The sequence below is a fragment of the Temnothorax longispinosus genome, chromosome 11, assembly GCF_030848805.1.
Source record: "Temnothorax longispinosus isolate EJ_2023e chromosome 11, Tlon_JGU_v1, whole genome shotgun sequence".
In the NCBI taxonomy this organism is placed as follows: domain Eukaryota; kingdom Metazoa; phylum Arthropoda; class Insecta; order Hymenoptera; family Formicidae; genus Temnothorax; species Temnothorax longispinosus.
The window spans coordinates 6,935,092-6,949,014 of NC_092368.1; the positions used below are offsets into that span (position 1 = coordinate 6,935,092).

Below are 13,923 nucleotides of genomic sequence, written 5' to 3' on the forward strand. Positions count from 1 at the left end.
TGTTTTAAGCAAATATTGTCGTCAGGTGACAGCTGTGTATGTACCCAAATAAGTAATATTTTTAATTTTTTGACGTTTTTGATATAAAATCGCGTTTGTTACCCTAGATTTTTGTGCGTACTTTAATTCTGTAAAAGATTTTTGCAATTCTATAAAGCCAATTAAAAGATCCATCGAAAAACAATAATGTCGGTAAATCATACGGCTGCAGGATCTCCCCTGCAGTGACTGGCAAACTTCCTCGATGTCGATAATGTCAACCTTTCTAATTTTGTTTTCTCTATATCTGTCTTTGTCTAACGAAATGACATCTGTCCTTTTTTCGATTGCTCGCCATCTCTCGTAAGATCCAACAACTACTGTTGCTGCTCTTCTTGTCATTCTGCATCCGTATCTGCATAAAATAATTTTTCGATGGATCTTTTTTTGTACGCATTGAATCTTACTTCTACTTGCACGATATTATTTCTACATGTTTTCTCAAGGGCAGATGATAAACATTATGTATGTATAAACTGCAGAATTTTTGTTTTAAGCAAATATTGTCGTCAGGTGACAGCTGTGTATGTATGTGCCCAAATAAGTAATATTTTTAATTTTTTGGTGTTTTTGATATAAAATCGCGTTTGTTACCCTAGATTTTTGTGCGGACTTTAATTCTGTAAAAGATTTTTGCAATTCTATAAAGCCAATTAAAAGATCCATCGAAAAACGATAATATCGGTAAATTATACGGTTGCAGGATCCCCTTAAAGGGTCATCTACAATGAGTCGCAGTCGTAAGAGTTGTAAGAAATTGACCAATCACAGTCTATTATTCTCCTTGCGGTCAAAGCATAATGATTGTGATTGGTCAATTTCTTACGACTCTTGCGACTGCGACTCATTGTAGATGGCCCTTAATGCTAGGTCTACAATGCGAGTCGTAAAGTCGTGAGTCGTAAGAATTGACCAATCACAGTCGATTATTCTCCTCAAATTCGATTGTGATTGGTCAATTCTTACGACTCGCGACTTTACGATTCGCATTGTAGATCTAGCATAACACTTTTCAACTAGCAGTTGCCATCGTTTGCGACGTATTATAGATGCTTTCACTAGATGTTGAAAAGAGACAGAATGACGCTTGTGTCGACTTGAGTCGCTAAATGAAAAGCACACATCAGCACACATTGTAGAACCGGCTTAAAGTGGGGAGCACACACTTCTGCACAACGCATAATGTGTAAACATAAGAAAACTGATTGGTCTATTTCCTTATGCACATGTGTATGGACCAATCAATTTTCTTATGCTTACGCATTATGCGTTGTGCAGAAGTGTGTGCTCCCCGCTTAAGTGCTGTGGCATCACACCGACTATGCACTACCACACATACAAAAATCCTCTGATTGGTTCCGCCCAAAATAATAATGATGCGCAGTACGGATCGGCGCAAACCACAAAAAGAGGTTGAGCGAACATATTGGTTTACACCCACACACCTCAAATCGTCGTGCGAGAGATTGGCCACGCGAATATTTGAAAAGTGTGGTTGTATCGCGTGCCGGAGCGGAGCGTCTGCATTCTCGCGCTCGCGTCGCGTCCGATTCGATCGCCTGGTAGCCGCGTCTCGTTGTATCTCGTTGCCTTGCATTGCTTCGCGTTGTCGCGTCTCGCGAGTGTGTAGTATGTGAGGAAACGCACTGGTGACTGATGGCTGTTTATCCGCATCATCCACGAACGAAGGATTATGCTCGATGAGTCGCTGTAACGCTCCAGCCGAACGACGATGCAGCGAAGTGGTAAGTGAGAAGCAAGAGGCGTCATTCTCTATAAAGTTTTTTTTCTCTCTTTCTCTCACTATCTCTCTGTGTCTCTCCTCACTATCTCTCCTTCCCGCCGTCTTCCTCTTACCTGTCGGGAGACGGTAGTGACCATTTTGGGAGCCGCCTTTCAATACGACACGACCGGTCGATACGACACGGACCGACCTAACCTACCAATTAAATAATAGTATCATAAAGGCCGGAACACAAAACGGTAATTCTTCAGTTTAGCTACTCCAGCAAAGAAATCGATGAAATTATGCTTATTCACAAAACAAAGGTAATAGGAACAGGGAATAGCAACAGAATGCATTTGATATACGACTTCTGATTGGTTGAAAATCTATATTCTGTTGCTCTTCCCTATTCCTGTTGCCTGTACCTTCGTATTGTGTTGCAGCCTTAAGGGGACTTCCTGCAGTGACTGGCGAACTTCCTCGATGTCGATAATGTCAACCTTTCTAATTTTGTTTTCCCTATATCTGTCTTTGTCTAACGAAATGACATCTGTCCTTTTTTCGATTGCTCGCCATCTTACGCAAGATCCGGCAACTACTGTTGCTGCTCTTCTTGTCATCCTGCATCCGTATTTACATTACTACAAAATAATTATTAGATGGATCTTTTTTTGTACGCATTGAATCTTACTTCTACTTACACGATATTATTCCTACATGTTTTCCCAAGGGTGGATGATAAACATTATGTACGTATAAACTGTAGAATTTTTGTTTTAAGCAAATATTGTCGTCAGGTGACAGCTGTGTATGTGCCCCAATAAGTAATATTTTTAATTTTTTGGTGCTTTTGATATAAAATCGCGTTTTCCACCCTAGATTTTTGTGCGGACTTTAATTCTAGACCAAGAACTTGCAATTCTGTAAAGCCAATTAAAAGATCCATTGATTAACGATAATGTCGGTAAATCATACGGCTGCAGGATCCCCTTAAGGGGATTCTATAGTGGCAGTAATTACCGACTAGTTAAAAGCAAACCACTTAAGGGGTTAAGGGGATTGCACATATAAAAGTTAAAAGCATGACACTTTTTTTCTAGACTTCTATTGTAGTTGTAATTGCACGATATTGTTTTTCAATGTTTTCCCTAGAGGGCTAGTATCTCATTTTGTATATATAAACTGCAGTATTTTTGTATAAGAAAATATTGTCGTCAGTGACAGCTCTATGTGCCCAAATTTTTAATTTTTTTTTGTTTTTGATGTAAAACCGACACTAGCCCTCTACATTTTTGTACGTACTTTAATTCTGCACAAGAATTTTGCAATTCCGTAAAGCCAATTAAAAGTGGTTTGCTTTTAACTAAATGTCGGGATTACTGCTACTATATAGGATCCCCTTAATGGTCACTCGCTCTTCTTCCTTCCTCTCTTGACAGCTCGGATTAATTAGATCTTGTCAACGCTATTTTATTTTTTCGTCCCCTTTTTGCATGTGGGCTGCAAGCTGTAACTTCACGAATTAAGGAGAAAGGTTGGGCAATTTGGAGTTTAATCTGGTGCCGTCAGTCCGCCCGTGTATCTTTCGTCCCTGTTGCAAAGAACCGATAGAAACTGATAAAAAAAATATATTCTATCTGAAAATAGTGTGTTTTTGTTTTTGGAATCTCTTATAACTTCTGATAGAATTGATGATTTATGGGATTTTTTTATTCAATTAGATTTTATACGTATCTATCACAACTTAAGCAAACAGATAGAACTCCAAAGAGACTCGGCGCAGGTCAATCTGAGATTGCAGATATTCTCCAAACATCGGTCGTCTTTTATCTGCAATTGCAAATAATTTTAATGACTCGATCGTCTTTAATCAGCAATTGCACATACCTTATTTGAATTTTTTATGAGACTCAATCAGAATAAACTTGCACTTGCAAGCTAGGATTTTATCAGGACTTACAACACGATCAATATATAGAGATTATAGAGGAACGTATATGTTTTAATCAGATTTCGGCAGCAATTATTCTGTATATGGACTGTCAAATTCAAAAAGTATCTTTGTTTCGAAGAGCGTGAATCCGTATCTGCAAAGTACTTTTTATATGCACATATTCGTATTGCGAAAAGTTCGACCTCAATACAAGGCTTCGGTTCTTATCAGTAAATACGGGTTAAATAAGTATCTGTTTACTATAGGATTTTTCCAATGCAGCCACTTTTCTAGATGAGACTGTCTTCAATCGGTCGCTATATGGATTCTCGGGTCGAAAATTAGTCATTCGACGATTTATCCGTATTTACAAACAATTTTTTATCTGCACCTATCGGTATGCATTTGTGCTTTGTGAAAACCTCACTCTAGTTTGTATCAGTAAATACGAGTTAAATAAGTATTAGTTTACATTGAATTTTCAAATGTAGCCACTTTTCTAGATGAGACTGCCTTCAATCGGTTGCTACATGGATTCTCGGGTCGAAAATTAGTTATTCGACGATTTATCCGTACTTGCAAACAATTTTTTATCTGCACCTATTGGTATGCATTTGTGTTTTGTTAAAACCTCACTCTAGTTTGTATCAGTAACCGGTATCTCAATAACCGGTGGATATCCAGTGGATATTTAATATCCGGTGGATATCCAGCGGATGCACAAATGTCCTTCAAAATATCCTGTGCGGTGTGGGTACGGGTTAAATAAGTATCAATAAACACAAGACAAGATATTTTTTCACTCAATCGGAATTATCTCATAGATTCCAATAAAAAGAAATTATTGGATCATCCTATTGAATACAATGAATAGTATACTTAGAGAATGCATATAAAATCTAATAAGAACAATTTGTTACAAAATGATATGTTAAAGTCAAAATTTGTATCAGCAAATGCTTTTAATAACACCTAAAGGTACATCATAAACTTATCAGAAATGACCGATATATCCAACGTCATACTTAAAAATCTCATTTGAAAATCCCGATAAAATCTTATAAATATTTTATATTGTATCTGCAATGCCACATTAAATATCAATTAGTAAATGCCAATTGCTGTAGACCTATCTGGAAAATCTGCTTAATTCATATTAAAAGAATAAATTTCTATCAGAAAACTGTGTTTTTATCCTAGGATTGCCAGATTCACTTTTATAAAAAATTAGTCCTTACAGATCTGTATTTACTCATAAAACGATATAAATTGACTTTCATCATGGATAAGCTTTTGCCACTAAGATCTGATAGAAACAAATTGTGGACTTTTCGTATTAATGCGCATTTGCTTCCAAACAGTCAAGTATGTTCAAAACCTATCAATTTACAACATGTGTAAATACGTATAGAAAAATATTCAAATAAAATTGATAACTGCATATAAGTATACACAGCCGTCGATCAGTGTGTCGATGCTGTTTGGATCCAATAAATCGCACATTCATAAATCTTAATATAATCCATCATGCACATGAAAACAATAGAATCGGATACATTCCGTAACAGATTATCCTCATAGTGATTATCATCACAGATTATCCGCGTGCTCATAGATTCCGATAAATCCAAATCAATTGTCAAAGTCTCAATTTTGTTGTACTGATAAACCAGATGGAATCAGATGACTTTCTATCGTTGTCTAGAAGTTTCTATCGGTCTTTTGCAACAGGGGTGTTTCTTTACAAAAAGAAAGGGGGTGTGGGTGAGTGAGAGAGAGAATGTGTGTGTGTGTGTGTGTGTGTGTGTGCGTGTGCGTGTGCGTGTGCGTGTGCGTGTGTGTGTGTGTGTGTGTGTGTGTGTGTGTGTGAGAGAGAGAGAGCTAATTTCCATTAACTGTTAGCATTTATTAATATATAGTAATGACTTAAATCTAACGAGGTTGCATATGATAAACAAATTTTAGTAGGCGTTCTAACTTTTTTAAAAGGTGTACGTGAAGCTAGCATCTCATTTTGCGAAAACTCACAAACTATTGAGAGTTCTTCCTTTTCAATAGTTTTAGAGTTCCTGATATGTAGGTTAAACAAATGGTTCTGGCCATTAAAGCCAAAAAACGCGTCAGGTTCACGCAGCGTCTCACTTTGTTCTACACGAGTTCCGCCACTATATCTTATCAGATTTTGCGAGATCTATAATTCCATAACAGTTCTATAAAGAGTTCTGCCATATAAATGCAAAAAAATTAATTACACAGGACTACAAAAAAAATTTTTCGGAGAGCAACTGGGACCGCAGTAGACGATTTTTATAGATTTTGGGTAGCTAAAATCGAAACAAGGCCCCATTTTGCTCTAACACGTCAGGATTTTCAAGAAAGTAAGGTTATGTAGGTAAAAAACAGCGATTTTTGACGGTGTAATAGCAATGTTGTATGATTATTAAATAAATTAATACTACCCAAGAGCCGAGTACTTAGAGAGAATAGAGTAAGACGCTATGCGAAATCTTGGAGTTCCGGTTTATGTAAAATATTTTTTGAATAGTTCTGAGCATACTGAAACATTTTCTAAAGAGTTCCGAGTATTAGCACCATTGTATAATTTAAAAAAAATTAATATTGCCCGAAAAATGATGATTATGACGGAAGAAGATGAGATGCTGATTGAAATATCGGAGTTTTGGCTCTTCTAAAATTATTCTCGTATAGTTCTTAACATATTTATGCATTTTCTAAAGAATTCCAAACGTTAGCACTATTGTATAGATACATTTAGAAGAATCAGAACTCCGATATTTCGATCAGCGTCTCATCTTATTCCGTCATAATGATTACTTTTCGGATGATATTAAGGCTCCTGGTCCATGAGCCGAGAACTCTGCGTTGACGGTGGCGACGTACCGTCGCGGCAGAAATAAGGACTCTCTCCAATGGAGAATTCTGTCCTTTGCGACATGTTGACAACCTATTTTGCGTTGCGTTATATTTCTTTATTATTCGTTCTGTACTTGTGCTATAACGTTTAACGTATTCGTGAAACTCGTGAAATTTAACGTATGGTAAGATTTGCAAGAAATACATATGCGGAAGGAACATTCTCCACTCCTTTCGATAGTCGTCAAATGGCTTGTTTTTCCGTATGTTTAGGCTTTGTTTTATGGTTGTTTGTTTATTGTCGAGGGAAAAGGATAGTATCCGTTAAATTTTAGAAGTGTGCTGAAACGATCTATAGTGATTTTTTATTGAAATGTCTTTTTATTTCGAAAAATACCGTAACATAAAATAGGGTAATTTCTCGCCTCGATAGCAAGAAATTCAATATGGCCGTGGTGACTACCCAGGAGGCTTAATTTTTTAAAATATAACACAAAGGTTCTAACGCTCTTCAGAAAATGTTTCAATATGCTCACCATCAGAACTATATAAAAAATATTTTATATAAGCCGGAACTCCGAGATTTCAACTGATGTCTCAACTCGGTATGCTTGTTACATTATAATTTTATCTATATTGCCTTATAATTAATTTTTTGCTTTTATATGGCAGAATTCTTTATAGAACTCTTATAAAACTATAGATCTCGCAAAATCTGACAAGATATAGTGACGGAACTCGTGTAGGACAAAGTGAGACGCTGTGTGAACCTGGCGTGTTTGTCAGTTTGTCCGGACCCATTGTTTGTGCTTTAATGGACATAACTATTTGTTTAACTTATCGAGAACTCTCTAGAACTATTGAAAAAAAAGCCAGAACTATCAATAGTTTGTAAGTTTTCGCAAAATGAAACGCCAGCTTTACACGCACACGCGCTATGCAGAAGTCTGTGTTCCTCGCTTAAAACATACAATAATACATGGACGATATCGGCGCATGCATATTGCAGACGAATAAAGACTCTGTTACCTTGCGTGCGTGCGTGCGAGCGTTGTACGTGTTTGTACGTGTGTGCGTGTTTGTGCGCGCGTGGATAGTAACAATTGGTGTTTAAAATGTGTATATTTTTGACAAAGATATATATGAATGCATTTACATATGATGAGTGCACATATGAGCAATTGTGAACGCGCTCGTATTATATGTACAGCATTCCTATACAATTTCGTGGTGTAGAATTCATTAAATGGAAATGTTGTGCTTGTTTTAAAACTTTTCATCTTTTATTAAATCGCTCAAACGCAGCTATTTTGACAGACGTTTTAAAAATATTCATTACAGCTTCTAAAATATTTCCCGCAGTTTCCTGGTTAAATAAACATTGTTTCCTTCTTATTTCAACCTCAAATAAGATGGCAAAACATGTTTTACACTATTTTACAGGTATGTTTTTTTTAGGAAAAATGATGGCTCTTACACTCCCTCCTTTCGGGAACCATCTTTGTTCACTCGCGTGCTCGCGCGTTGCCGATAATTATTTTATTATATTATCTATTGTGAACGTATTATCTATATTGTTTTCTATCGAGAACGTCAATGATTTAGCATAGAAATATTGTATTTCTAATCGCAGTGTAAGATGGATATTTATTTAGTTATTTCGTTATTTTTAGTTATTATATTTAATAATTTTTATTTACCGAAGAATGTCTAAAAATCTCAGAATTGATTCCAAAAGTGCTTCTGAAGATTTGGAAAAAACACTACGGGAATAATAAATATCTAAATCCGTAAAATTCTTAAATCCTAGTATAACATATATCAAAGTTTGTCTTTTAATTGAAAGTAGCCAGGTTATTTTAAGTATCTAAATATCTCAACATTGTCTTGAAATTGAGCTTTGTAGGTCGTTTTGCAGGTTCTGTCCTCGCTCGATGGTGTTCGTAGTTATTCATATTACTTGCATACTACGTCACCCGATTAGTTTCCTATTAAGATAAGATTGTATAGTCATTGTCATGTCTGTGAAGTTGGCCCCCCTTTTTCAAAATTCGGAACATTTTATTAGAGTTCTGGATTCCCCAGAAAGAGTTCTAGAGTTCTCTGTAGTTTTTAGAAAGAGTTCCGTCATTTAAAGTGGTGAAAACACCATTTTAAAAATAAGGGGGCTAACTTCACGGCGCCCCCCATTTTTGAAAAAATGAATTTTTTATGGTAGTTTCGGATAGATTTCGATGATGAGTTCTAGAGTTTCCTATAGGTTTTAAAAAGAGTTCCGTTCAAATAAGCCCAAAAATCGATGTCAAAGTTGAACAAAAAATGTCGACTTTTTTTTAAATCAATTTTTTATAGTAGATTCAGAAAGATTTCGACGAGTTCTAGAGTTCTCTATAGGTTTTATAACGCTACGACCAATATTTCAAAAGTTACAGCCCTTCGAAGTGCCACACCTTGAAAATTTTCTAAGTCCTGAAGGGTAATTTTTTTTCGGAAATCGGGAATATTCTCTTTCTCTTTTTGGGAATAAGCAATTATTCTAGAGGTATAAAATGTATGGTAAAAATACACATTAGGTCAGCCAGCTCCGATGATCTTGATCTTGACATATGTTGTCAAGGACATGACCCTGAGTAACTTTTTCTTATGTCTTATTCGTTACTCATTGCTTTTTTAAAAGTTATAAAGAAAAGAAGTTTGAGAATTTTGCAAGTTTGTGTCAATGCTACGGGAAGTAATTTGCTGGTTCAAAAAAGATAAAAAAAGGCGCCAAGTACACGCAATGTATTTTGCAAATTCAAAAATCCAACCTGAGTGGTAGCCGTCATTTTGGAAAAAATATTAACTTGAAAAATTTTTTATATACTTTGAAATATGTATAATAAAGTGTATAAATTGGATTTTGCAGTTATTTCATGGTTTCTCCAAAAAAAATTTCTAACAACCACGCGATTTTTGAAGCCTTAAGGTGGCCTAACCCCTTAAAACATTAGCAATTACAGTATGAGAAAATATCAATGTAAATGCGTACACGCAACTGGTGAGTTATTTTCATTTTATTGATACATTGAAAATATTTAATCGGAATAAATTGTAATAAAATATATGCCTTCAAAATAATAGCGACAAACATGTCCTGATAAAAAGAGACAGAATATATATTTTAGTACGGAAATAGATAATTCTAACAACACGTTTCTCTTCCTCTCCTTCCTCGCGTCCCGAACAATCCTTGCTCCTTATCGTTCTTACTTCTTATCATTATCCTTATCGCTTAAAACCCTGCCTCTCCCTGTATCCTACGTTCTATCCACTTCTCTGGTTTATTTCCGATGCTGTACGTATGCTGGACGACCGCATGGGCGACTCCGACGACGATGACAACTGCAACGACGTCACCCGCGTCACGATCACCACGGACACTACGGCAGCGGTGAGTCTCTGTCTCTCTTTTTTTTATAAGACTAGTCACATTCCGATCATTGAGGTCGACTTCGTGTCCGCAATATTAATATCGCGTTATCTAACTCAGCGATTGCAATTGGCGGTCAGTTAAAAGAGTTGTCGGCGCGAGAAAGAGATTTTACGTTAATTTTCACGAGGACACGGAACTAGGGTATTAATTCACAGTATTGGTGAAAGCATTTGTAGAAAGATCATATGTGTATGTATTATATATATGTATATGTATGTATATATATGTATGTATTATATATACTGGGCAACAAAATTATCGCAACAAAAATTTACGTAAAAAATTTGCCCAACTTCAAATAAGCATAACTCCTCGAAAAATTGTCATATCTGAAAGATTTTTTTTTTTTTTTTTTTTATTTTAAAGGGTGAAGTCTGTACTTTAAGGAACCATTGTTATTATAGATTTTGAATTTAGTCTCCCCAACTCCCGCCGTTCTTCCAAAAGTAAGGACGTGTTACGTCTCTAAAAAATTGCATACTTTGACACATTCTACGGAGTAGAATGAATTTTTTTCGTAACTATCATGGCAACCATCGTAAAATATGGACTTTTCCCTGCAAATTAAAAAAAAATTAAGTCTGTACGATTTTTTTCGCCGAGTTATGGCTTATCAAAGTTACCTATGCATTTTTATATATGTATATATGTCGTAGGCTTATAGAAAAATGAGCCCGTAAGCTAAAATCCTAGGAACTTAGCTAAACGCCGGCCAATAGAGTAATGAACCGTGAATTAGTGTAATAGCCTAGTAAATTCAGCTTCTTAGGCTAATAGCCGGCTGTTAGCCTAACGGCCTGACACGCTTTGGGCAGTTAGAAAAATGATTATTGGACAGCATTGCGAATGTGAACAAAACATTTTAAAAGATACGGAGAGTTCAAACATAATATACAACAAGGTCATAACATAACGGCTATACCTATATGTAATTATAATTTTAATATTTGTTATGACTTACATGTCCTTGTTTTTAATATCGACTCTTTAGATCAGTTCACTTTGAATTCAAGTGGCAGAAGGAGCTCGCTTCTCATTCTTAATTATTTCTCGAATTTCTGCATGACTACCAATTATTATTTTATATCACCATTGACGAACATGTAAGCATACTAAATCAATTTCATTTAATTTACTTATTAATTTGTTATTTATCTGCCTTTTTATGTAACAAAAATGTATCTAGCTTTTAGATCACTGAATGTCTAGGATTTATTTCACTTTTTTTTGACAAAACATTTAACTAGGAATCAGAAATATTGAGTGCAAGTTGTTAGTTTCGTAGCAGTCGCAACCATGGCAAGTTACACGCCAGTAGTGGTAATGGATTTTAAGAATGACGTGTACCAAATTGGTACAAAAGATGGTTTGCTGAGAGGTTGGTTTTCTCGTTCTGATATAGCTAAATCAGGCACCAGCTCTACTTGCATTAATAAATAATAACGTATGTAATAATGTGTAATTAAATGTTTTGTTTACATTTGCAATGATATCCAATAGTCATTTTTTTAACTGCCCAAAGCGTGTCAGGCCGTTAGGCTAACAGCTGGCTTTTAGCCTAAGAGGCTGAATTTACTAGGCTATTACACTAATTCACGGTTCATTACTCTATTGGCCGGCGTTTAGCTAAGTTCCTAGGATTTTAGCTAACGGGCTGATTTTTCTATAAGCCTACGACATATATATATATATATATATATATATATATACATATATATATATATAATATTATTGCTTAGTCAACAATTTAACTTCGGAGAAAAATTTTCAAAGATGCATTTGTGAAAATGTATGATCTATGCTTTGTCTCTTAGAACTTCTACTCAATGCTGCGTGATATTTTTGTTTTTAAATACAAAATATCTGCTTAAAGCAGGGCATACACACGTGTGTGTACCCTGTTTTAACGAAAATCACAACTCCTATTTCGCTGCGCGTGCGGCCACGGAGCATGCGCATGTGGCCGCGGGGCATATTCAGTGTTGCTACATCTTGTCAGTATGATAGGAATCATAACCTGATTCCAGTTAACTTTAACGCTTAATATCTCGCGTCGCGGGGCAGAGCGACGCTTTTTCTGCCAGATTCGGTCGTTTTGAGCAAAAACGCATCAATTGAGCCTAATTTCATCGAAATCGGAGTCCCTTCAGATTTACCAAATATCTACTATAGCATGACACACGCCAGAAACGAATTAATCAAAATGTCTTGTCGATGATTTACTTAAGTTTATTTCTACTTATGAAATACAGTTTGGAAGAAATTTATTACATCAGAAAGATAAAAAATGAAACTTACCTCATAGTTTCAATGCTGTTCAACTGTCATTACATATGACGCCACTCAGTCATATAAATTAACTTTAGTATCGCCAACCTAACTTACACGAAATAGTATATTGTGCACCAAGGGGAGAAAGTAGCGTAAAATTGGCCACTCTCGCCCCTCTCTAGGCATGGAAGTCGAACATTTCCGTAAAGGTATTGTGAAAAATATCGTGTGCATCTTGGGTTGAAAGCTTTTTCAGACTCGTGTGATTTGCCGCCCGAGCCTTCGGCTGGGGCGGCCAACTTCACACTCGTCTGAAAAACGCTACTTTCTTCCCTTGGTGCACAATATACTATTTACTCTAATTTGATTGTATATCGTAACGGTCTTATTTCTCTTATTATTAAATATTCTTGTTTGAAGTACTATAGACTTGCTAAGATCCAGAATGTTTTGAGTAAAATAGTAAATTATTCTTGTGATGACTTTATGGTAGATTTGCGGATATATAAACTTAAATACTTGGAACAAGTAGTATTTACTTGCAGGTAGTACCTTTCTGTGGAATTGATCAATTTAATCACTTTTTAGAGAGGCTCGAATAACATCTAGAAAAATTAAATTGCACTGTTATTTTATAACAATTATATGTGGATTTTGGCATTCTACAACAATAGAAAATTATAAATCTCTATGCGTTAATAGTGTTGTGACGATTTGATTAATGTAAGAGTTAATGCCGGATGCATGACTCGAAGAGATTGTCGAAGGAATTATTCTCAAGAAGTAGAGTTTCCATATCCGACTCCGCGAACCGACGACGCATTGTCGCGAGTTGCATTCCGTTCGAAACGTTCTTTTATTCTCGTTTCGTTCTTTTACGCAGGCACGCGCGGCGCAATGTCTCGACAGTTCGATGCTCTTATTAACTCACTATCCAATTAAGGCCGCAAAACGAGTACGATTGCCGTTATACTTCCTAGTGGACACGCTCGAATAACAAGCACTGCGTTATTCGAGGCGAAGACAATTATGATTGCAAGAGCATTGACATCATGAAATCGAGAATGCGCCGCATGTACGTGCTCGAATCACTTAAGGTCTATCCAGACAAACTTGGAGACTGCATGAACATAAGCATAAGAAAATTGATTGGTCCATGTATACATGTGTATAAGGAAATAGACCAATCCATATTTCTTTATGAATATGCTTATGCAAGTTTGTCTGGATTGACTTTAGGACTGGTGGTTGTTTAAAAATATCCGTTATCGCGATATGTTGACACGTAAAATCTTCGGTCGCTAGAAAAATCGACTCTATCACTATAATCTTTCCACGTACAGCATCTAACGAGGGGTACGGAATTACAGTATACGGGGCTGCCGCATATTTTCGAAACTATATGGGATAAATATAATAGGTATTCAATTATTATCTACGCACATTCTTCTTCTGATTAACCAATTATTTAATCTGTTGAAAAATTGCGAACGTCTCATTTCTGAAAATGTTGTTACAAATCCTCTCGTAATTAGTAATACCTATATTATCCATAGCATGATTGATTCTTTACATTCAAGCTACGCGTTTAATCTATGAAAAAAGTAA

At 35.9% G+C, this 13,923-nt stretch overlaps 1 protein-coding gene across 3 annotated transcripts in view; it reads left to right on the top strand.

Moving 5' to 3' along the window:
* The first annotated feature begins 1,436 nt into the window (after positions 1-1,436).
* The window catches only part of Pnut (septin 7-like protein pnut), a 79,357-nt gene continuing 66,870 nt past the window's right edge, over positions 1,437-13,923 (top strand). Inside the window, exons 1-2 of one of the 3 annotated variants that reach the window (XM_071793494.1) lie at positions 1,437-1,784; positions 10,033-10,116. In XM_071793494.1, coding sequence (XP_071649595.1) covers positions 1,740-1,784; positions 10,033-10,116 — 129 coding nt within the window. In that variant the 5' untranslated portion in view covers positions 1,437-1,739. The remainder of the gene's footprint in view (positions 1,785-10,032; positions 10,117-13,923) is intronic. The other 2 variants (XM_071793495.1, XM_071793496.1) reach the window with 2 other exon arrangements.